At 43.4% G+C, this 25,804-nt stretch overlaps 1 protein-coding gene across 1 annotated transcript in view; it reads right to left on the bottom strand.

Moving 5' to 3' along the window:
* GINM1 (glycosylated integral membrane protein 1) overlaps window positions 1–25,804 on the bottom strand; it is a 118,764-nt gene that overhangs the window by 79,025 nt on the left and 13,935 nt on the right. The window contains exons 2-3 of the mRNA XM_082251592.1: window positions 21,113–21,169; window positions 5,365–5,461 (exon numbers count right to left, since the gene is read on the bottom strand). Coding sequence (XP_082107718.1) covers window positions 5,365–5,461; window positions 21,113–21,169 — 154 coding nt within the window. The remainder of the gene's footprint in view (window positions 1–5,364; window positions 5,462–21,112; window positions 21,170–25,804) is intronic.

Genomic DNA, 25,804 nt, shown 5'->3' with positions numbered 1-25,804 from the left:
AACACGGATGTATTAGAGGCTACAGATACTTTATCATAGCACAGTTCCAAACTCAATATTCTTATTGGGTAGAAAAAAATAGTGGCTCAACTTTTAGATAAACTACCCTTTACATTTTTATGTGTAGAAACACAAAGGGCATGAAAATTCAGCTCAATCTCTATACAGATTAAAAAATGGATACAGGTATTTTTGGGTTCAAGTAAATGGAGCAATTTCTTCAGAAAAATCTCCATAAGCTTTTTTTTTTTTTTAAACGCACAGGGGTGGTTACCAATATACACTGATTTTTTTCTTCTAACTTTATACTCACTGGGGGAAAGGAACAGTAAAGTAACAGTGTTGCAAGCTCTATTCCTAAGGAAATAGATCTGGTCCAGCTTCGAACAAAAGGGGACGGTAAAAAAAAAAAAAAAATGTAACCACTTCAATACAGGGCACTTTCACCCCATTCCTGCCCAGGCCAATTTTCACCTTTCAGAGCTGTCGCATTTGAAATTACATCTATACAGTCATGTGCAATTTGCATTTTGAATGACATTTGCAACACTGTACCTATATGAAAATATATATATATTTTTTTTTTTTTTTTAAACAAGTAAAGCTTACTTTTGGTGGCATTTATTCACCACTGGGGTATTTTCATTTTTTGCAAAAAAAAAAAGAAAAAGAAAAAAAAAAAAAATACTCCGGAAGAATCAGTTGCCTTGCGGCATTCCTTACTCAGGCTATAAATCGTTGTTGGAACTTCAACTGACGGACCCGCCTTCGCCATTTTGGAACACGTTCCATCTATTTTACTGGTGAACTCCATGCCCAAGAGGGTTAAGGCAGTGCTGGAAAATAAGGGTGGCCACACAAAATATTGACACTTTTGGGCCCAATTTGGACATTTTGACTAGGAGTGTACTCACTTTTGTTGCCAGTGGTTTAGACATTAAAGGCTGTGTGTCAAGTTATTTTAAGGGGACAGCAAATTTACACTATTATACAAGCTGTACACTTCCTACTTTACATTGTAGCAAAGTGTAACTTCTTCAGTGTTGTCACATGAACAGATAGAAAAAAATATTTACAAAAATGTGAGGGGTGTACTCACTTGTGATATATATATATTATACACACACACATACACACACACAGTATGTCATTATATTTTTGTCATTGTGCACAATTTTTGTATTTAAAATAAATGGGACGTTTATGTTCGATTCAATATTTTAATATTGCATAATATTTTAGGTCTATGAGTTTGATCATATCCAAAAATAAAATCAATCATTCTCAACTCATTAGTATACAGTTAGGTTTATATATATTTGGACACAGGCACAATATTTTTTCAGGTAATAGGTAAAACATATTCAAGCTATAGTTATATAACGGATATGGGCTGAAAGTGCATACTCTCAGATTTAATTTGAGGGTATGTAAATCCAAATCGGAGGAAGGGTTTAGGAATTCCAGCTTTAAGAAATAGCCATCCCCCCTTTTTCAAGCTACCAAAAGTAATTGCACAATTAAATCAAAAGCGGTTTCATGGCCAGGTGTGGGCTACTCCTTTGTTATTCCTTCATCAATTAAGCAGGTAAAAGGTCTGGAGTTGATTCTAATGCCCCATACACACGTGCAGATTATCTGCAGACTTTTGTCTGCAGACTTACCAAAACCATAGAATATGAGGTCAAACCTAAACACTTTCAATTTGTATGCAATCCGGCAGGCCCTTGCACTACATAGAAAAGGTAAATCTGCAGACAAAAGTCTGCAGATAATCTGCACGTGTGTATGGGGCATAAGTGTGGAATTTGCATTTGGACTCTATTGAACCTACATCATGCGTTCAAAGGAGCTGTCCATTTTAAGGCTTCAAAAACTAAAACAAATCCATCAGAGAGCTCATGTTCCAAAGCACACAAATCCATCTGTAAAAAAGATGGTTGAGGCAGTGTGATGGCATGGGCATGCATGGCTTCCAGTGGCACTGGGTCATTGTTTATTGATGTGACAGAAGACAGAAGCAGACAGATGAATTCTGCAGTAATAAGGATATTCTGTCAGCCCAGATTCAGCCAAATGCAGCAAAGTTGATTGGACAGCGCTTCACAGTACAAATGGACAATGATCCAAAACAAACTGCAAAAGCAACCCAGGAGCTTTTGAAGGAAAATAAGTGGAATATTCTGTAATGGCCGACCCAATCACTTGACCTCAATCCAATTGAGCATGCATTTCACTTGCTGAAGGAAAAACTAAAAAGCAGAAAGACCCACAAACTAAAGAACAACTGAAGACAGATGCAGTTAGGAGCATGACAAAGCACCAGAAAGAAGGAAACCCAGTCTTTGGCAATGTCCATGGGTTCTAGGCTTCAGGCAGTCATTGCCAGTAAAGGATTCTCAACAAAATATTAAAAATGAACTTTTTTTGGGATTATATTCATTTGTCCAATTACATTTGAGCCCCTAAAAATGGGGGGGACTGCGTATAAAAATAGTTGCAGTTCCTAAAACTTGTACTTGATATTTATGTTCAACCCCTTAAATTAAAAGCTGAAAGTCTGCACTACAAATTAATTTGGATTGTTTCATCATAATTTTATTCTGGTGGCATACATAGCCAAAAGTATGAAAATTGTGCCTGTGTCCAAATGTATATGGACCCAACTGTACACTTGTGGTTTATATGTTTGAATGTAGAGGTACGAAGTGTGTCTCCGATTATGCTCAACAAGCACCTCACCAGCAAAATGAATGACACTTCACAATGATTTGAACGGGTTTGGAGCCCATGGGCCAGCTATGTCCATCTGCAATGGATCTAGGGTTTTTATTTTTTTGCTTAACATGCCTTTTTTTTTTTTTTTTCCTCCAGGTTTACTCTACCTCCTCTTCTTTTGCTTTTCTTTTTCTCACTCTTATGCCCCATACACACGTGCAGATTATCTGCAGACGTTTGTCAGCAGACTTACCTTTTCTATGTAGTGCCAGGGCCTGCCGGATTGCATACAAATTGAAAGTGTTTAGGTTTGACCTCATATTATATGGTTTTGGAAAGTCTGCAGATAATCTGCGCGTGTGTATGGGGCATTACTCAGCTCCTTTTTGTACACGTAATTTTTCTCTCACAATGTATATCCCAGGAGAGCATCGAGTACTGTTCCGCAATCGCTGAGTAATCTCAATTGAGAATATGGAAAACATGATACAGATGTTCTTTTCTCTTGGACGGATAGTCGTTTTGCTTGTTGTATGGTGTACTGCAGATAATGTGGTATTTGGATATTTTCCAGTCCTTCCCTGTTCTGTTACGTATATCAAGCTGTGTTTTTACTATGTTCCACCAGTGCTCTTGCCTCACTTTTGTACGCAACACTTTTACTTTTGTCATGAAAGCTGACTGAATTTTGCCTTCCTTATTCAGTGCCACTACAAGCAGTACTCATGTCCTAAGCGCTTCACAGAAAACTTTTAGTGTTGGTTGCTTGTAACCTCCCTCCTCCAAGGACATTCTCTAGCAGCTATGGACAGTAGGCCCCATTAACCCTTTCCTATGAGACATACACATTCCTTTTGGCACCTGATCTTCTGGTGTTGTGTACTGATATACACTCTGGCTCTTTGCCCAGTGAGCCTGCCACTAACCATTCCTGCATTGGCCCCTTGCGACTGTATAGCACACCTGCAGCACTGGGGAGAAGCAGGTGTTAATGGTCTTCGGGTCTGCCCCTGCTGTAGACTATGCTCAGATGAAACTGGATAGGACGCTGCCAGGTGACCAGAACGGACGTATAGTTCGGTGGAACACAGATCCACCCGCTCTTTCAGGTCTACCGGCTAGACTTGCGTTCCAGCCATACAAGAGGCGACCTGGAGCAGAGTCACTTATGACGCCTCTGTGCCAGCTTCCCCATGCTAGTAGGAGGCGGCAGCATCAGGAGCGCCTCTGAACTGAACATATTTATAGGAACCACATAGGTCTTTGGAGGACATGGCGGTGGGTACACTTTTAAGAGCTTTGGCTTGGATGCAATATAAGTACATACAGTGTGTGTGTGTGATTTCATGTTTATATTGCAAGACATCATATTGTATGCTATGTGATATTCGCTGCTATTCCGGTCACTCGCTACCTAGGATGGGTGTCAATCTGGGATTGTATCCTGGAGAGACACACACCCCTAATTTTTTATGACGGGCAGGGCTTACCAATGGGGGCAGTAAAGACCCATACATATATGGATCTCCACACACACACATATATATATATATATATATATATATATATATATATATATATATATATATATATATATATATAAATGCATGGTGGGTCATTTGTCCTTTTGGCTCTGAGAAAAAGGGTTCTCTCTTGAAATGCATACACCAAGCCCCCACAGATGCCATCTGGTCTCCTTGCAGTGTTGGAGCCTTCCAGCAAATCTGGAGGCAACTTGTCTTCATTTTGCTTGTATACATAATGCGTCACCTTTAATACATTTTTTGTAATGGATTTGAACTAGGTCGGTGCACCCTTCTTTTGTTTTTCAGTATACTTGGATACCAATAGTCCTGAGAGGGCAGCAAGACCCTAGGCTTTGACAATAAGAACTAGACACACTTCCTTCCCTTGAGCATTACACCTAAGCGCAGGATAGTTACTTTCTTGGTTTCTATGCAGTGTTGCACTAGATTTTGCACTCTCCAGTTTTACTAGATCAACCCCTGAAGTGTTGTACTAAGTGGCAAGGTGAGAGTCCATGCAGGTTCCAGTGCTCCAGGGTTTTACCAAGGTTGCATTGTTTCTACCTGTGGCATTAGAAAGCAGGGACGATGATTGAAGAGAAAGAATTTTGAAGATAAAACATCATAATAAACCGCTTAAGTTAAGAGTGATTTTGCTGCAAAGGAGAGGAGGATCATCACATAAGGACTCTAGTAAAAAACAAAAAAAAAAAAAAAAAAAACGGAAGTACTCATGGAGTGGGAGTAGGGTTATAGGGGAGAAGCCCAGGGTACACATCCTCAAAAGCTTTGCCAGTGTCTAATCACCTAAAAAAAGGTAAGAGCCTATAACCCAGGGTCTATGAATACTTTACTTGTGTCCTGTACGATTAAGATTTTTGATTTTACGGTTATGTCCCTATCATAGCATTTCCCATTTTTTATTTGACCTGGCAAAAAACCCAGCCATCAAAACTGGAAGAGAGTTGAAATGTCCACTGGTAGGCCCCAGACAGCATTAAAACCCAACCATTTCTATCAGTAAATACATAATGGTTTACTCTTTTTCTCATGTTACAACGACGCACACAACATACACATACAATCCCCCCATGCCAGGATTAAATAGAGAGTTTCTTACTTTTGTCCATTTTCCAGGATATTCTTGAAACACTTTTACTTAAGGGAAATCCATTCAGTTGCATCTGTCCTCTATCATAGCTGATGTTAAAAGCCACCTTCAGGTCATTAAAAAAGCAAAAATAAAAAAAAACAAAAACACCACCATTAGAATCCGATTAAAATTACTCCACTCATGGTTTCTGGTCCTATTTTTTTTTTTTTCAACTCTCACTCCTTGGTAACATACTGTATTCTATCCCCTAATTGGGGGGGGGGGGGGGTTTGTTGAACATTATACATGTACACTATATTACCAAAAGTATTGGGACACCTGCCTTTACACCCAGGTGAACTTTAATGCCATCCCGGACCTTAGTCTTTAGGGTTCAATATTGAGTTGGCCCACCCTTTGCAGCTATAACAGCTTTGAACCCTTCTGGAAGGCTGTCCACAAGGTTTAGGAGTGTGTCTATGGGAATGCTTGACTAGTCTTCCAGAAGCGCATTTGTGAGGTTAGGCATTGATACTAGAGAGAAGGTCTGGCTCGCATACCAAGACAATTTGGACAATTTCATGCTCCCAAATTTGTGGGAACAATTTGGGGATGCCCCCTTCCTGTTCCAACATGACTGCGCACCAGTTCACAAAGCAAGGTTCACATAGACATGGATGAGAAAATTTAGGGTGGAGAAACTGACCTCAAACCCGATAGAACACCTTTGGGATGAATTAGAGTGCAGGCTGTGAGCCAGACCTTCTCTCCAACATCCGTGCCTAACCTCACAATTGCACTTCAGGAAGAATGGTCAAACATTCCCAAAGACACACTCCTAAACCTTGTGGACAGCCTTCCCAGAAGAGCCGAAGCTGTTATAGCCTCAAAGGGTGGGCCAATTCAATATTGAACCCTATAGACTAAGACCGGGATGCCAATAAAGTTCATGTGGGTGTAAAGGCAGGTGTCCCAATATTATTGGTAATATAGTGTGTCACTGCTAACCAGTTTTTTTTTTTTTTTTAAAGCAAAGGCCTGGATTCTTATCTAAATGTACACAGCATAACCGGGTACTAACATTTATAGGTAAAGTTGATCCAGGGAAAATTCAGATTGCCTCGCAGGGGGGGGAATCAGGAAGGACTTTTTATTCCCCTGCTTGAGCAAATTGGATTATGCTTTGCTGGGGTTTTTAACCTTCCTCTGGAGCAACTGCGGGTATAGAATTGTAGTTTTTATTTTTTTTAACTCCTATTGATTGAACTAGATGGACTAGTGTCTTTTTTCAACCTGACTAACTATATAACCAATCTCGTGTTTTCATGATATTTTCATGCTACAGTTGCATACTTTATTTTTTTTGACAATGTCTTTCTGGTCTTCACAGGATTTACCAACTGTTCCTACATGCAATAAATGGGAAATGTATGCCGATTGTTTATCCTCTGCTTTATTGCTTTTGCAACTCCCTCCATATTCTATACATTTGTATTTCTACATACTTTGAAACATAGTGGCACGTCACCAATTTTACTTAAATGCTTCTTCCATCTGCTTAAAGCCAAAGTATAGCACAAAAGTATTGGTTAGGTTATACAGGTATTACAGGTTATTATACAGTATATACAGATAATATAGGTTATAACATCTGCCTGGCTTCTTTTGCAGTCTGTGTCCGGTAAGATTTTCCATCAGTTCCTGTTCTTGTGATATCAAATCATACAGTGGGTCAGAGATATGGAGAGTTAAAAGGAAAATGAGGGATAGGTTATATACGAAAATGTATAGTCCATGAGAGATCCACACGATTGGCAATTTAATTTAGAACATTCTGCTCTTCAGCAGAAAATAAGCTAGTGCATATTTTTCTTCCAAACATACACACACTGCTTTTAGCAGTTTAAAAGTCAGCTAAACCAGTCACTTCACATACAGGTTTAGTGCAAATATACAACAGACTCCCTTGTAAATCTGGAATGGTGATCTTAAATGCATTGGGTGTTTTTGACAGCCATTTCCCTGCACACAGAATGCCTTGAAGGAGGCCTCATCTATCCAAGTCACACTGTGAGGACTTTTCATTTATTAAAACAGGGGTGATCATTGTTCATCTGCACGATATGATTGTAAAGCCCCGTACACACGTACCGATCGTCGGCATACAAATGTTCGTCTTTTCTCCCCGGGATGTCGGTGTCTGTTGAAAAGTGCAAAGACAGCACAAGGACAGCACAAGAATTTTGTCTGCAGACTTCAGCTGACTGCAGAAGTGATGTCATGTAATGGTTAACTTTCCCTGTGTTTTTAATTTTCTGAGCATGCCCAGTCTTGCAAATCTGCGGTCTGTCAGCCGAATTCTGTACTGACAGGCGAACAATCGTCCGTTCTGGTGTCCGCAGACAAAAATTTTCATGTTTGCAAGAAAGACTTTTGTCCGCGGATTGTGCGCAGACAGCTGTCGGAGGCACCATACTAACACGCGTACAATCGGCAGATCTTTCGTCCGCCGACGTTTGTATACCGACGATCGGTACGTGTGTGGGGGCCTTAAGCCCAGTGAAGTTTACGTTTAAATCCGTGATGTGATACCTTGAATTGCTAGAACATCACAAAAGGTGCCAAGAATATTTCTAGTGGGGGAAACAGTCATTTGTCGCTCTGTTGAAGACATTTTTCCTCTCTTTCTCTTTTATTGATCAGGGAAAAAAATAAATAAAATAAATCTCAAAAGTGGGTAAATTAATGGGAGTATAAGTGGGACTAGCTGGATGGGGTTCTGTGTGGCCTAAATGCACATACATTGGTTTAACATATTTAACAATTAAAAAAAAAAAAAAAAAAAAAAAAACCCTGTGTAAGCTCCCAGTTGGTCTAATCAGAGCTTGCACAGAGCCAAGAACCCTCCCTCATGTGACAGCATCACATACCCAGAGATACAGAGGGGAGAATTTACTAAAAATCGGAGCAGTTGTGAATAGCAACCAACCAGCTTGAAAGCTAGAAACTGATTATTTACTTTGAAACCAAATGAAAGCTAGAAACTGATTTACTTTGCACAGCTGCTCCAGATTCTGGCTGCTCCAGTCTTAGTAAATTTCCCCCAAAGTAACTTACTACTTATATGTGGGGAAGAAGAGGGGAACTATAAGGTGTAACTGTTAAAGCAGAGTTCCACTCATTTTTGGTGTTAATTACAAGTGAGCAGCTACAAAAAGTATGGATGCACATGCGTGAGCCCCACAGCACCTCCTCATTGATCGGACAATCTTCTGGGACCTGTGACATATCCCAGAAGATTGCAAGAAGGGAGGGTGAGAGGAGAACTTTCGCCCGAGCCACCTAGGTGGCCTGACCTAAGTGGGAGCAGGTACCTGTCTCTCCCCCCTCCCCCAAAAAAAAGCGACATGCCAAATGTGGCATATTTGGGGGAGGATTGCTTAAAGCGCAACTTTAAGGCTCCACTTTAAGCTGGCCATATACAAATGTAAAATAGCTGGACTGACTGAATTTAGATCACTGTGTGGCCTTCCCTGCTTGACAGAAGTTGATTTAAAAAAGATAATTTCAAAAATGTAATATGCATTAATAAAAATAATTTACACATTTTTGCAGGTATAAAAATAAGCTTTTTTTAATTTTAACATTGCATCCTGTAAAGCAATGCCTGGATCCTGCAAACTGCCAGTATACGCTCAGTGGATAAAATACGTAATCTGTCAAACTGGAAGTATTCAAAATAAGGCAGATGCGAACAGGCACTTTGGTCTGAGCAGTGTTCACCAAATTTTAAAGAAGTTTAGGTTCCAAACCCTAAAAACGCCAATGGGAGCCAAAATCTGTCAAATAAAAATGCCCATTTTTGGGGCTAAAAGGCAAGGGGGCTGTCAAAAACATGAGGGTGATTGGCAACATAGGGGTGGATGGCAGCATGGGAGTGATTTTAAGTGGAACATTGCTGCTATGTATTGTGGGGGGACCCTTGGAGAGGTCTCTGCGCATTATTTGTTTCCTTTCTAATTGTCACTTTCTCTGTAGCACATACTACAGCAAGAATGGGAAGGGGGGGGGGTGTAGAATCCACCCACCCTAAACCACAATTTAAATAAAATTAAAATTATCATGAGGCATTCACACCAGTGGCCTGCTGGAAGTCATTGTGTAGGGCTCTAGCGGTGCTCATCCTGTTACTTCTTGCATAAAAGGAGCAGATACCAGTCCTGCTGATGGGTTAAGAACCTTCTGCAGCCCTGTCCAGCTGTCCTAGATTACCTGCCTGTCTTCTGGCATCTCCTCCATGCTCTTGAGACTGTGCTGGGAGACACAGCAAACCTTCTGGCACCGACACATTGATGTGCCATCCTGGAAGAGTTGGACTGCCTGTGCAACCTCTATAAGGTCCAGGTATAGTCTCATGCTACCAGTAGTGACACTGACTTTAGCCAAATGCAAAACTAGTAAAGAAAAACAGTCTGCAGATGAGTAGGGAAAAAATGTCAGTGTCTTCCACCTGTAAAACCATTACTGTTTTGGAGGTCGTCTCATTGTTGCCCCTCTTGTGCACCTGTTGGTAATTTCATTAACACCAAACTGATTGACAACTCCCTCTGCTACTCAACTGACCAGATCAATATTCCAGGAGTGTAATTGACTTGGTGCTATACCCTAATTAAAAAGTGTTCCTTCAATAAATAATTATATCCATCTAGCCATCTATCGAGGACAGGAAAACAGGCATCCCTGCAAAGAAAATTTCTACGGGATCCACCTTTATTCCCACCATACTTCATTACAAATACAATTTTCTATGCTTTGTGGAGGCAGCCATCTTGGTAGAGATAGAAGCATCGACATAAGGAAGCAAAGCACCAACAAGAAAAAACGATGAACAATGTAGTAGTGAGATCACTAAATGTACGCCAAACCTCCCGAGACCATGAGTTAGTGGCAGCAGTGCCTTGAATTTCGCAATGCAGAAATACAGCTTTGAAGTTGTAGGGACAGGAAGTGCACTGATATTTGCCAGAAGGAAATCAAGATCTGGTTTGGTTGAACCAGATGGACTTTTTTCAACCTGACTATGTAACTAAGACAGAAGGTAGGCTTTTCAGTAGGGATCGACCAATTATCAGGGGCCGATATGCACTTGAGGTTACCGATATTTCAGGAACGTGCATGTACCAGAATGATGCCTGCAGCTAGAGGCATCACCCAGATACTGGCGTCCATAGTCGGTTGGCTGTCTTGTAATGACAACTGATGCAGCTGATAAGCAGCTTAGCTGTCATTACAAGGAGCGCCCTCTCCCTCAGCTCGCCCAGTTCTCCTGTCCCATCGGGAAACACGGGCAACCAGCCTGCACGGCGGCCGAAGAGAAGACCCGATCAAAGCCGCATTCGGCTCTGATCGGGTCTCCCATGTAAAAACCGGGAAGTGATGTCATGACATCACTTCCGGGTACTCAGCACCAAATTCAAAAAAATTACAGCTAAACTTGGCGTTTTGAATGCTTTTAAGTGCAAATGAGGGATTTGGGGTCTTTTAGACCACCAGATCCCTCCACAAGAGTACCTGTCAAAAAATAAAATGTTTTTTAATGTACGGAAAAAAAAAAAAAAAAAAAAAAAAAAAAAAAAAAAAAAAATCGGCCAATACGCGATGACTAAAATATCGGTAGTAAAAAAAAAAAAAAAAACATCGATCGATCACTACTTTTCAGGGTACTGATTGTGCACACTAAATATTTCTAGATTTTCTCCAAAACATATCAAATTTTAACATTTTTAAATCAGGTGCACTTTAAAAGGCCACACTCCACCACAAAGCTTGGGCAACGCAAGATCCTTTATTTGTATAGGTCAAGCAACAACAGGATTGATAGATGCGTTTCACACGAACATAAAGTGAACAAGCATGAAAGGTTTGCGTAAAATGTATCAATTCTGTTGTATCCCATTGATGCGTGACATATACAAATAAATAATTTTACCTCGTGCCAGCTTTGTGGTGGAGTGTGGCCAATTACGCCTATATACAACGGTGGCAAGTCAGGGCCATTACCCAGGCTGGACTTCTGACCATTCATTCACCTGAGCAGTGTACACACTTTCTGGCACTTTAAAAGGCCACCCACTATGATGCAGACACAACCATGTCACCGCAGGTTGAAGTGAGCAGATGGAAACCTCCAGTGACATTGTGTCCCAGCTAGAGCATGTAACTACTTACCTGTTATTGCAAGCTCTGGATTGCTTTCTTCTCTTACACATTTGTCACTGCTTTGTGTGAGGCAGAAGATTCAGATGAACCAGGCAATATATACAACGAAGAGGAAGGCCAGTGGCCTCCAGAGGGAGACCCCAGCCATCAGGGAATTTTTTTTCAGCAATCTGGTTGAAGTTGGCAGTTAATATTTGGGTTTTGGTTTAATTTTAAACGACAAAAGGACATAGTATTTCCAGGAAGTAAACCTTAATATATCTATTTTCAGGCAGCAAAGTCTTAATCTTCAAATGCAAATACATTTTTGGAAAAATAAAACCAAACATGGAAATAGCCCGATTTAGAAACAGCTCTATCAAGTATTAAATGTTGCATGGGCAAAAAGGACCTTTCAGATGGGGTATGTTGCCAGCAATATCAGAACGTTGGGGAGATGATCTTTGCACCATTCAATAATGCTGTTTGGAAATCCAAACCAGGGGTTGTTTCTTCCTTTTAAACAATTAATTTAGGTTTAATAAATAACAGTGTGGTATGCCGGTGAAAATCGATAATGATACATTGTAAATCTCAAATATTGACTAGAATGCTTTTCATTGATGTCATTGTTCTTGAGGGATTCCTAATCTCACTCAATTTCCTTCCTTCTTTAATTTCTCTTGAAGTCTGACCATTTAAAAAGGAAGATTCTTCATTTAACTGATGGATGTAGGTATATGAAGCCAAGTCTTGAACTTCGGGAAGAGTAGAACAGTCTGAGATTAATAGCTTGGATCAGCTAGGGTTAAGCAGGAAATAGGGTGAGGCTATCCTCAGGAAACAGATCTGAGAATATACAAAAGGAATATGTACTGATGTGAGAAGAAGAGGTACCCTTATGCTTTTGAATATCCCATCTATGAATTGCACTATGCATACTCCTTTAAGCTATACGAATTATGTTTTGGATGATATACACCACCAATGAACAGTAATCAGGAAGTAAAATATCGTAACATACAGTAAAATTATGGCATGATAGTTCATCTTACCTGCAGGAAAAAAAAAAAAAAAGTCTGTATTGTATACCGTAGCAAAAGAACAAGAGCCTGGAAGTGGAGCAAACCCATACAACAGAGACAAAGTGAAATCTAGATCCTGGGGAAACCTTTTTAAGTAAAACAAAAACATTATAATTGGGAAGGCATTTAGTAATAAATATGAGTAAGTGCCAATTCACACATATGTGATGTGAGACATCGCATGTGATTTGCACCACTATGCAGATCACATGCGATGTCTGTGCGATGCGAACACAGCCATACAGATTGTATGGCTGAATTCACATCGCATTTGGACCAAAGTCACGCAGGACCAAAATCACTTTTGGTCCTCCAGCAGAATCGGATCACATGGGTGTTCACACCTATTGGATCCAATTCCTGTCCGATCTGACAGTTGGCACTGCGATATGCAAACTAATCTGGGGGTGTCGTTAAGTTTGTATTGACCCCCCCTAGCAGCTCGCATATGGCCGTGTGAACTGCCTGCGAGTGGGGTGCGATGCAGGAACCCACAGTGGATTTGCAGGGTTCCCGCATCGCACTAGTGTAAAACGGCACTCATTTTTTATTTTAAAAAAAACTTTAACCAACAATCTTTTTCTACAAGTTGCTTTTCACTTTTTGTTTTAGGAAATATTTCATATTTATTTCAGATAAAGAATTAATCTGCAACTCTGTTGATTGAAATTATTATTCATATGTATGTAAATTTTTAGTTACAATCAGAAAATACACATACCATGTAAGACAATAGATTGAAGAAAAAAACTGTACTGAGACACACACAGGGGATGCCATTGCTAAAGTCTAATTACCGGTATTTGCCTGGCAGCTGTTATGTGGATTTAAAAGTGGTTGTAAAGTCATGACTTTTTTTTACCTTGATGCATTTCCTGCATTAAAGTAAAAAAATGTTCACCCGCCTACCCCATCCTCCCTAAAAACACTTACCCAAGTCCTCTTCCAATCCAATGCTGTGCCAGTCTGCAACTGCACCCTGCTTCCCCCCCCCCCCCTTCCCACAGAACAGAGGCAGCAGTGGCCATTTTCTCCTGCTGTGGTCAATCAAATCCTAGGAGGAGGTTTGTGGGCAAGATACATGGAGCGCTTCTTTGGACGTGCACTAGTGCCCCAATAGCAGCCAACTTCCTGTGGGGGTGGGGACACTCACAGAAGAGAAGGAGTTTGAGAAGAGGTGGGGACAGATTTATCTGATTTCAAGGTAAATTCAACTTTTTTTTTTCCTTCTTATTCAAGAGGAAAAAAAAAAATAAAAAAATTTCCCCCCTTTTTCTCTCTCAGCCTTCTATGTACTGTGTTAAAGCGGTTGTAAACCTCAAAAAAAAACAAAAACCTTAGAACGAAGCCCTTGCAGTGGCGCCCGCTCACCACTGACACGGCCGACATGTTCATCTGTCTTCCTTCTGGATACACATCCTCCGGCCTTCTGATTGGCCGGAGCCGCCATTCCTTCAGGACTCATGCGCCAATGATGTCAACGGCTGCATTCAAAGTAAATCTCCTAAACGATGCATTTTTAGGAGATATTTACAGAATCGATAGGTAAACCAATAAGGCTTACCTATTAGGTACAAGTTAGAGGAAGCTTTACTTCCTCTTTAACGCATTTGGGGAGATTTGCAATTTTGGATTCTTGTACTTATGTTCTATTTTTAGATAGGATAGGATTCTCTAATTTCATCTGAAGTGTAAATTGCTTCCATGTCCCGAGGAAGCGTCAGGAAACCATGAATGCATAGACAACAAAAGCATCCATGTCTAGCTAATAGGAAAAAAGAAGAACACCAGAGCGCCAGGTCACAAGGGATAAAATGAACAGCAATGACTTTATTATAGCAAGGGCAGGGCTGCCTGATGAAGGAGGTGGTCCTCCGAAACAACGTTGGGGCCCGCCCTCCACTACTTGCTTAGTCGTTTGACCCCTGTCAGATTACGTGGAGGAACCAGCAGTGCGCCATTGCGTCACTTCCGGCCACGGGCATCAGCGAGGCTGCCCATTAAGGAAGCCTCCGCTACGTCTAGCTACAGCCCAGTGCTCGGACAGCTTCTTAATACAGCACAGGACTGCTGCCGGGATCTCCTGTTGACCACACACTACTTGGCTTCACTGCGAGGATCCCTCCTGATACCGCACAGACTGATGTTTGATTTTGGATTTGATTTTGGATTTTATACATGCAAGTTGCTATAATAAAGTCATTGCTGTTCATTTTATCCCTTGTGTTCTTTTTTCCTGCATGTCTGGAGGGTTTCCCTACCTCTTTAGGAGCTGCCGGTCTTAAGTCCTCCGACAGTCGCCGCCCACTCATACAGTCTTCACCAATGGGGTATTGACTTCTCTCCTTAGGAGTAGCTAGGCAAAAGACTTGTTAGAACAAAAGCATTTCCATAGACACACCCATGGGGGCTGTCCCACTGGTCCAATACCCCTCCTGCAATAGCCATCTCAACTCCATTTAGTATCAAAGCAGTTAAGTGTATAAGAACCCCAAAAGAGGGACGGGGGCGGCGACTGTCGGAGGACTCAAAGGAATTTTACGGTAAGATTTTACAAAAATTCAGTTCTCTCTTACGTCCCCTGACAGTCGCCGCCCACTCATACAGTCTTCACCAATGGGGATGTCCCAAAGCAGTGTAGACATGAGGGCTGGGAAACGCAACTTTCAGAAAAGGCAACGCAGTACCCATCTCAGAGAAGGAACCTTACATGAACAGAGAGGTAACCCTCTGGACAAAAAAAAAAAAAAAAAAAAAAAAAAAAAAAAAGGCTCAACAGGAGCAACAACCCAGGAAAGCAAATAACCAAGGGGTAAACAACCCCAACAGCCAGGGACCCGCATAAAACCTGGGTCCCCTACTGGACTGCCACACAGAGAACTTTGCGGCCAAAGGAGGCATCAGCTGACGCCAGAACATCAATTTTGTATTATTTTGAAAAGGAGTCGCAGCCTTGCACACCTGGGCCACTGAGGCTTGATGCCGGAAAGCCCAGGACACACTCCCCGACCTGGTAGAGTGCGCCTTGACAGGGAAGGGTGGTACCCTTTCCCTCAACGAATAGGCCTGAACAATTGTCTGTCTGAGCCATCTAGCAATGGTCGCCGCAGATGCAGCCATACCCTTCCACGGTCCCTCAGGAAGGACAAGGAGGGAAATCCGATTTCCGAAAGGATTCAGTTGACAGGTAAACCCTGATCGCCCTGACAACATCCAAAGAATGCAAGGCAATCTCCTTAGGATTCGCACAGAGCGAAGGTAAGACAATGTCCTCATTGAGGTGAAAATCCGAAACCACTTTTGGAAGAAAGGACGGGTTTGGTCGCAAGACCACCTTATCCCTATGAACCACCAGGTAAGGGGAGCGGCAAGACAACACCGCCAACTCCGACACTCTGCGAGCAGAAGTGATCGCCACCAGAAAAGGCAACCTTTTTAGACAGCAGAGGTAACGAAGTTTCCCTGATGTTTTCAAACGGGGAACGTTGTAACACGGACAGACCCAAGTTCAAGTCCCATGGAGGCAGAGGCTCCCTTCTAGGAGGGGCCAAGTGACGCACACCTTGAATGAAGGTGCGAATCAAAGAATGGAGACGCCACCGGGTGCTGAAAAAGAACAGCCAGTGCAGAAACCTGGCCCTCAATCGTAGCAAACGCAAGGCGCTGGTCCACTCCAGATTGCCACCGAGTATGAACGAGGAGAGAAACCCCTAGATTCACACCAGGCAAAATAAGCTTTCCAAGTGTGGTAATAAATCTTACCAGACGAGGCTTTTCTAGCCTTGATTAAGGTAGGAATGACCTCCGAAGAGAGACCCCCGTCTCTCAGGACCTGGCTTTCAACAGCCACGCCGTTAAAGCCAGCGACTGTAAAGCAGGATGGAAGATCGGACCCTGAGACAGCAGATCTTCCCGCATTGGCAACCGTCAACGAGGCTCGACGGCCAGGTGAACGATGTCCGCGTACCAGGACCGGCGTGGCCAGTCCAGTGCCACCAGAATCACCAATGTTGGTTCCGAGGCGTACCGGCGAAGGAACCTGGACAACAACTGAATCGGAGGAAAGGCATAGATCAGACGATACTGATGCCAAGGCACCACCAGCGTATCCGAGGCGTCTGCCAGAAGATCGCACGTTCTTGCCACGAACCTTTCCACCTTGTGGTTTAGCCGAGACGCGAACAGATCCACATCCGGGATCCCCATTTCGCACACAGCATCTGAAACTCCTCCGGGTGCAGGGACCATTCCCCCTGGTCCAGGGTCTGGCGGCTCAGATAATCGGCCTGCCAATTCTCCACACCTGGAATGTGAACTGCCGAGATCGCCGGGACAGGAGTCTCGGCCCAAGACAAAATTCTGGTCACTTCCTGGGCCGCCCGGGCACTCCTGGTGCCCCCTTGGTGATTGATGTACGCCACCGCAGTGGCATTGTCCTTCTGCACCCGCACAGGACGGCCCTGAAGACTATCCGACCAATGGAGCAGGCACAGCCTGATCACTCTCAATTACAAAATGTTGATCGGAAGGGAGGATTCCTCCTCTGACCAAGTGCCCTGGGCAGATAGGCTGGCAAGGCTGGCATCCGTGGTAATCACCGTCCATAGTAACGGCCAGAAGGATTTTCCGGCCTGACACAGCGGGGGACAGAAGCTACCACAAGAGATCAATTCTGGTTTGTCCAAGGAATGAGGTAGTATGTCCCACCCGGCCAGGATCTCCGCTTGGAGAGACCGCGTGTGAAACTGCGTGAATGGAATCGCCTCGAAGGCCAATACCATCAATCACAGAGACCGCATACAGGTCCCGAGTGATGAGGATTCGTTGTCCCTGAGTGACCTGACCTCTGACTGTAGGGTCTGGAGTTTGTCCTCTGGCAAGAACACCTTTGCTTGAGCAGAGTCCAGAACCATTCCCAAATACGAGAGACGAAACGAAGGAGACAAGGTCGACTTCTGAACGTTGATCGTCCAACAAACTCCTGGACCGTCTGGACCGTAGTGGACAGATCGTGCAGCAGGCTCTGGCTGGCACTCGATCTTAACAGGTGATCGTCCAGATAACCCAAGACCGCAATGCCCTGCATCCGCAGCAGTCCCAGAACAGGTGCCAACACTTTGGTAAAGACCATTGGAGCCGAAGCGAGACCGAAAGGTAACGCCACGAACTGATAGTGTTCCTCCGCGACAGCGAATCGGAGGTACCTCTGATGACCCTCGAAAATTGGGATGTGTAGATTATGGTCGATAGAGGCCAGGAATTCTCCTGGGCTCAGAGAGGCTACCACCAAGCGGAGCGATTCCATGCGGAATTTTCAAACGCGCACAAAGCGGTTCAGAGCTTTCAAGTCCAGATTTGGACGCACTTTGCCCCCGAAACCTGTCCCGATGAGGCACCGGGACAATCACCCCCTGAGCGAGGAGATCCTGCACCGCTTGATGCAGGTCTTGTAACCGCCCTGGGGTCAAATGAAGATTTGAGGGAAAGAATCTGTCCCCTGGCCGTGAAAGAAATTCGATCTTGTACCCTGATCAAACAATTTCCTGAACCCACCTGTCCTGAACTCGGAGCAGCCAAGGTTGGAGGAAACTGCGCAAACGTCCCCCCACCCCTCAGGCAGAGGCGGACAGGGCCGCCGCCCCAGCTTGGCCGGATTTTTGTTTGCTGGCCCAGGGCTTTCTCTGGCCACCCTGGCCCTTGAAGGGTTTCACCTTGTACTGCGACTTGCAGGCACGAAAGGAACCCCGATTAGGTTTAAAGGCGGGACCCCGCGGAAAAACTTGCCCTTAGGATTCTGGGGCAGCAGAGTGGTCTTGCCCCCAGTGACTCTCTTAACCAATTCATCCAGGGATTCCCCAAAAAGGCGAGACCCCGCATAGGGAATGTCAGCCACCGCCTTCCTAGATTTCTGGTCAGCCGACCAGCTCTTCAACCAGATCAGCCGACAGCTAAGCACCACGACACTGGACAGGCACGCAGCCAATGGGGCCTCTTTAAGGCCGCATCTCACAAATACATGACCCCTTGATAAATCTGGTCCACCATCTCCACGGTAGTGGGAGGGGCATAATCAGCCACGAGTGTGCGTCTGAGCACCTTGGTCCAGTCCGCCACAGCCTGAACCGCCATGACAGAGGCGAAAATAGGCCTGAGCATGGAACCCGCCACCACATAATTGTGGCGGGCAAGCGATTCCAGCCTCCTATCCGTAGGATCCCTAAATACCGGCGAATCTTCGGTAGGAACCAGTGTAGCCTTGTTCAATATGGCTACAGTGTGATCCACTTGAGGAGCCACACACCAGCGTGCAACCATAGTAGACGCAAAAGGATAGAGAAGTTGAAACCTCCTAGGCACCGTGAAGGTGTGTTTCAAATTGCGGCATTGTTCACAGTGTGATGAAACTCAGCAGGGCAGGGAAAAACCTGCGCCGTCTTACGGGTCCTGTGTGTGCCAAAAGATGACAATGCCCGGAGGATTGGGCTCATCCTCTAAATGTAGTGTTTCTTTAATGGCAGAAATCAGCGCATCCATAGCCGCACGTTTCTCCGGCGTCCCGGGGGGGGGGGGGGGGGCGGGGGCAGGGGGAGAATTATCCACCCCTGTAACTTCCACCTCCCCCTCAGACTCTTGGGGGTCCTGAGAAGAGCGAGACCCTGAAAAGGGGCATGCTACCTACAGCAACCATGTAACATTCAGAATCAGAAGAAAAGGAAATCCTAGGCCTTTTTCTAGCAGCACGTTCAGACATCCATTTTGGACGCCAAAGACGCCACAACAGCAGCCAAATTAGTCAGAGTAGAGGATTCAGAAGAACTTGAATCCCCCACCAAGGCTGGAGTGAATTTGCTGTCCAGAGATTCCATTGCAAAAAAAGTTTTTTTTTTTTTTTTTATATGAGGTACTGTCCCTTTAAGAGTGCCGCGGACCCCTGCAGCACACCGCTACAATGGCGGTGGAACACAGACCCCCCGCAGGGACAAACTGAGCCAGGAAGAATGCACAATGGAGGAAAAGAAAAAGGACATCAGGACAGAGCCCCAGAAGTGCGTTACCAGCTCCTTCGGTCGCTTCATAGTAAAGGAAGGAAGTGATGTCACCGCAGAGACTGAACAGAGGCTGCAGGCTAAGGAAACATGGATGCCTATGCAAAGCAATGGGAGGCTTCGGCAAGATAGCCGCCGACATGTGCTCGGACCGATCGTTGCCACACACAAGATGGCGTCGCAAGGTGCCAAAATACACTACACACAATGCTATACAAGCGCCCAGTGAAGCCAGACATGCTGCCCACACCTAAAATGGCAGACCGGCGGTTTTAACCCTGCAGCGGTCGCCACGCTAGTCTGTACCTCCAAGCACCCTAGTGACACAGGAGAGGGATCCCCAAACCCCACAGAGCGCAGGCTGTGAGAAAAAAACCCCTGCAGGGACCAGGATCAGGGAGCCCAAAAACGCACAGACATAGGGGACACCACAGACACACAGGATTGCCGAACCCCCAGACAGAGGCCCCACACAGTGTACTTACCTGTACCCGATGGCGTGGGGTGCCTCATAATAAACGGAAAACCACCCACCCTCAGATGGCAGGGGAGTGCCGCCAGCAAAAAATGCAGGACACCAGGAGTGCACGGACGAACCCTGCATGTGTCCAGTGAGGTAGCCACCCCACAAGGCTGTATCCCTAAGGACAGGGATGGGTCGTTTATGAGGCCAGGGCGAACACATAGCCTGCGAAACGCTCGATGGCGGGCTGGGATTCCATCTGATCCTCTGTCCTGGAGAACCAGGACGACCAGTCCGATTCCCAGCTCCGCAAACTCCATCTTCATCCGAAGATCCGTCTAACTAAAAGCTGACAAAATAAACAGCTAGCAATGCAAAGAAAAAAAAAAAGACATCTTTAGAAAATAAAATCATAAAATAGATGAAGGCTGAGACTGTAGCCCCAGCACAGGGAAGCCTGACTACTCCTGAACTAGGCAGAAGACAAACTGAGTTGAGATGGCTATTGCAGGAGTGGTATTGGACCAGTGGGACAGCCCCTATGGGTGTGTCTATGGAAATGCTTTTGTTCTAACAAGTCTTTTGCCTAGCTACTCCTAAGGAGAGGAAGTCAATACCCCATTGGTGAAGACTGTATGAGTGGGCGGCGACTGTCGGAGGACGTAAGAGAAATGTAGCCTTTATAACCAACAGAAGGCTTAAATGTCTTTCATAGTTGCAGACCTAGCACAAGTAAGCAGAAAGGGAGTTCTCACTGTAACGATTTTACTGCATACTTGGTATAGGATTATAGGTACCGGCGTATTTCTCTCATTACACGTGGTGGTTTTCATTGCTTCTTTTTTAAAGATTCAAAAATAATAAAAAAGTAAACATTTTTATTCAGGTAAATATAGTGCATAAACAACATGTTTACACAGGTAGAAAAATGCCAAAAAGAGAAGAAAACCCGCAGGCAAAAAAAAAAACCAACAAGCACTCACCTGTTCCATTACAGTCTTGTTGTCATGCTGTGCTGTCACGTTAATTCTTATAAGCTCCTAAAGACAAAAAGCACAATCATTTTCTATATTGCAGATAAAAGCAATGAATGCATACACTAAACACATTTACAACAAGACAGCTACATTAGATCTATAACATACTGGTTTCTCTGCATTATTGGGCAAGGAACATGTCAAAGTCCCAATTTTATTTAGGATGGTAAAGAGATCACATGTATGGTATGAATTCCAATCCAGAATGTGAATCTCCCAGGTTTACCACCACCATAAGACCAAATGGCTTACTAGAGAACATGGACTCTTTAACCACTTGCCAACCCCCCGCCACAGATATACTGCGGCAGGCTGGCTCAGCTGTGTGAACTGTAGTAACTGTACAGCGGTTCGCGGAAGCGCTCCTGGGGGCGCGCGCCTGCCCCCATTAGGAAGCGTCGAAGCCGATCCTTGGGGCCAGCAGCCATGATTGCTGTTGGACATCCGCGATCGCTCCCCGCTAAGAGAGAACGTTGGTCTTCTGTTGTAAACACAGCAGGCGGTTCTCTCTGGAATAAACACAGAGCGCCTGTGATCCTCCTATTTAGGATCACAGGTCTCTGTGTTAATTCCGCAAGCCCCATATAGTTAGAAAATACTCCCCTAGGCTCACATTTAACCCTTTGATGACCCCTGCCAGTGTCATTATTACACTAACAGTGCATATTTTTACTGTAGTAATGTCACTGGTCCCCCGTAAAAAAGAAGTGCCAAAAATGTCAGTTAAGGGTCCGATCTGTCGGCCGCAATGTCTCAGTCCTGCTAAAAATGACAGATCACCGCCATTACTAGTAAAAAAAATAAATAAGTGATAAATTTTGGGCAAACCAATCAAAATACGCTTATTGGGATTTTTTATTACCAAAAATATGTAGCAGAAATATGTTGGCCTAAAAAAGATAAAAAAAAAAAATTAAATTAAATTTTTTTTGGGTAAAAAAGTTAAAGCAGAAAGTGAAATATTTTTTATTTTTTCCAGAATTGTTTTTTTTTTTTTTAAGCTATAAAAAAAAAAAAAAAAAAAAAGACAAATTTTATATGCGTACAGCGTTGCACGACCGCACACTTGTCAGTTAAAGTAACGCAGTGCCGAATTGCAAAAAAATAGCCTGGTCATTAAGTGGGCAAAACCTTCCGATCCAGAAGTGGTTAGAGAGTCAAATAGGCTGCATTAACCAATGTGTCATCTGTGATGGGAACCTTCCTCTCCCTCGTAATTGGTCACTGCAGTCTTCCAAACTACATAGGATACTCCATCATAGCATATACAAAAAACAAAACCAGGGTGGGACTGCAGAATGTAAAATTGTATACAATTATTTTTTAAAAAATAAAATAAGCAGCCACTCCCACTCACAAGAATAATTTTAAACAAGCGCTTGAATAGAAAAACACCGGTCCCAGGATCAAATCCGTCAGTATCCTGATACAGGTGTGCATGGTGACATCACAAGCATAAGCTCCACCCTACACACGGTCACAATTGAGGTCATCGGGGCATGGAGGTCACACTCGTCACCAAGCTCTATAAATAGTCCACTTAGGAGGAAAAAACCCTATTGCAAGTCAGGCCTTAACCAAGCTTTACTATAGTTTACAAAATGGCTAAAAGGCATACGGAATTAATAGTCAAACCTCATTTTGATTGTAAAGATGGGCTCAGTCCATAGTAAGTCACATAGCCAAGCCGCCATTTGATTTTCGAAGATGGCCACAAAATATCCAGGTAACCAATCAAGTCTCACTTTGATTTTGATGGAATGGCCGAAAAACATATATAATAAGATAAAGTAGACCCAGAAAGGAACAGCACTTAAAAAACACCAATGGAAGGATTAACCGTGGAAGTAAATCAAGTCATGCTAGCGCTTGAAACGAATAATGCATTTAAAAAAAAAAAATTAGAAAAATATAGTATAGTTGTCCCCTATTGAGTGGAACTCTAAAATGTCAAGGGCATAAACAAACTGGAGAAGAGAATTTAAAAAAAAAAAAAAAAAAAAACACCTTAAAATACATGAATAATCACGACAAGTAAACATCTCCAGGTTCAGCAAAAAGGTATTTATATATATATATATATATAAAAAATATAATATAATATATACACACACACACACACACACACACACACACACACACACAGTGGATACGGAAAGTATTCAGACCCCCTTAAATTTTTCACTCTTTGTTATACTGCAGCCATTTGCTAAAATCATTTAAGTTCATTCTTCCTCATGAATGTACACATAGCACCCCATACTGACAGAAAAACACAATTGTTGACATTGTTGCAGATTTATTAAAAAAGAAAAAAACTGAAATATCACATGGTCCTAAGTATTCAGACCCTTTGCTGTGACACTCATATATTTAACTCTGGTGCTTTCCATTTCTTCTGATCATCCTTGAGATGGTTCTACACCTTCATTTGAGTCCAGCTGTGTTTGATTATACTGATTGGACTTGATTAGGAAAGCCACACACCTGTCTATATAAGACCTTCCAGATCACAATGCATGTCAGAGCAAATGAGAATCATGAGGTCAAAAGGAACTGCCCGAAGAGCTCAGAGACAGAATTGTGGCAAGGCACAGATCTGGCCAAGGTTACAAAAAGGATTTCTGCTGCACTTAAGGTTCCTAAGAGCACAGTGGCCGCAGTAATCCTCAAATGGAAGACGTTTGGGACGACCAGAACCCTTCCTAGAGCTGGCCGTCCGGCCAAACTGAGCTATCGGGGGAGAAGAGCCTTGGTGAGAGAGGTAAAGAAGAACCCAAAGATAACTGTGGCTGAGCTCCAGAGATGCAGTCAGGAGATGGGAGAAAGTTGTAGAAAGTCAACCATCACTGCAGCCCTCCACCAGTCGGGGCTTTATGGCAGAGTGGCCCGACGGAAGCCTCTCCTCAGTGTAAGACACATGAAAGCCCGCATGGAGTTTGCTAAAAAACACCTGAAGGACTCCAAGATGGTGAGAAATAAGATTCTCTGGTCTGATGAGACCAAAATAGAACTTTTTGGCCTTAATTCTAAGCGGTATGTGTGGAGAAAACCAGGCACTGCTCATCACCTGTCCAATACAGTCCCAACAGTGAAGCATGGTGGTGGCAGCATCATGCTGTGGGGGTGTTTTTCAGCTGCAGGGAGAGGACGACTGGTTGCAATCGAGGGAAAGATGAATGCAGCCAAGTACAGGGATATCCTGGACAAAAACCTTCTCCAGAGTGCTCTGGACCTCAGACTGGGCCGAAGGTTTACCTTCCAACAAGACAATGACCCTAAGCACACAGCTAAAATAACGAAGGAATGGCTTCACAACAACTCCGTGACTGTTCTTGAATGGCCCAGCCAGAGCCCTGACTTAAACCCAATTGAGCATCTCTGGAGAGACCTAAAAATGGCTGTCCACCAACGTTTACCATCCAACCTGACAGAACTGGATAGGATCTGCAAGGAGGAATGGCAGAGGATCCCCAAATCCAGGTGTGAAAGACTTGTTGCATCTTTCCCAAAAAGACTCCTGGCTGTATTAGATCAAAAGGGGGCTTCTACTAAATACTGAGCAAAGGGTCTGAATACTTAGGACCATGTGATATTTCAGTTTTTCTTTTTTAATAAATCTGCAACAATGTCAACAATTCTGTGTTTTTCTGTCAGTATGGGGTGCTATGTGTACATTCATGAGGAAGAAGAATGAACTTAAATGATTTTAGCAAATGGCTGCAATATAACAAAGAGTGAAAAATTTAAGGGGGTCTGAATACTTTCCGTACCCACTGTAAATTATATATATATATATATATTTATATTTATATTACACACACACACACACACACACACACACAGCAAAAAAAAAAAAAAAAAATCAATTTAATTAAATACAAAACCTAATAAACCCTAAGAGTAGACCCCCAACGTGAAACTGAATGGAGTAATTATATAGGTGATGAGAAGTATATGCGAGTTACCTCTAGTGTTCTTTAAAAAAAAATAAGAATAAAGGGGGTGGGGGAGGGGGAATGTGGATAAAACATATGTATACAGATATCAGCAACGTGGATGGAGGGGGGGAAGGATTATGCATTACTGATTAAAGCATTTACCACCCACTCAACATTCATATGGGATAAAGGATCTCAATTCGTGCATCCAACGGGTCTCTAGTTAGGAGACCCCCCCCCCCCCTTTTTTGTCGATCCCTCCTCTCCATGGTGCCACATTTATCTATAGTCACAAAGGATGTCCCACATGGATCCCTATTATGCCCGCAACATAGTGTTTTGGAACCATATGTTCTAGAACGCCTTTTTTATTGTTAATGTGTTAATTTACACCTACTGAAAATTATCTGATAGTTCTAGCTACGTATTGTTGGCCACAAGAGCAGGTAATGAGATTCCCAGGCATTTTTGGATGTGCATGTAATGAATTGTCTGATTAAGATCTAGAGGTGACTATAGAAGTAAAGATACAGGACTCTCTTCCCTAGGGTATTCATTTAACATACTGAACACCTTTTACAGGGATAGTATCCAATTAAGCTGTGAAAAAAGGATGGGTGGGCCAATATTATTAGGAGCTATCTTAGCCTGTACTGAGGGTACACCTCACAAAAAGGACCCAAAATTGTCATTTTTC

Source organism: Pelophylax lessonae (assembly GCF_965119305.1).
Source record: "Pelophylax lessonae genome assembly, chromosome: 3".
In the NCBI taxonomy this organism is placed as follows: domain Eukaryota; kingdom Metazoa; phylum Chordata; class Amphibia; order Anura; family Ranidae; genus Pelophylax; species Pelophylax lessonae.
Note: the sequence above shows the minus strand (reverse complement) of the source record. Positions and strands in the feature narration are given on the sequence as shown.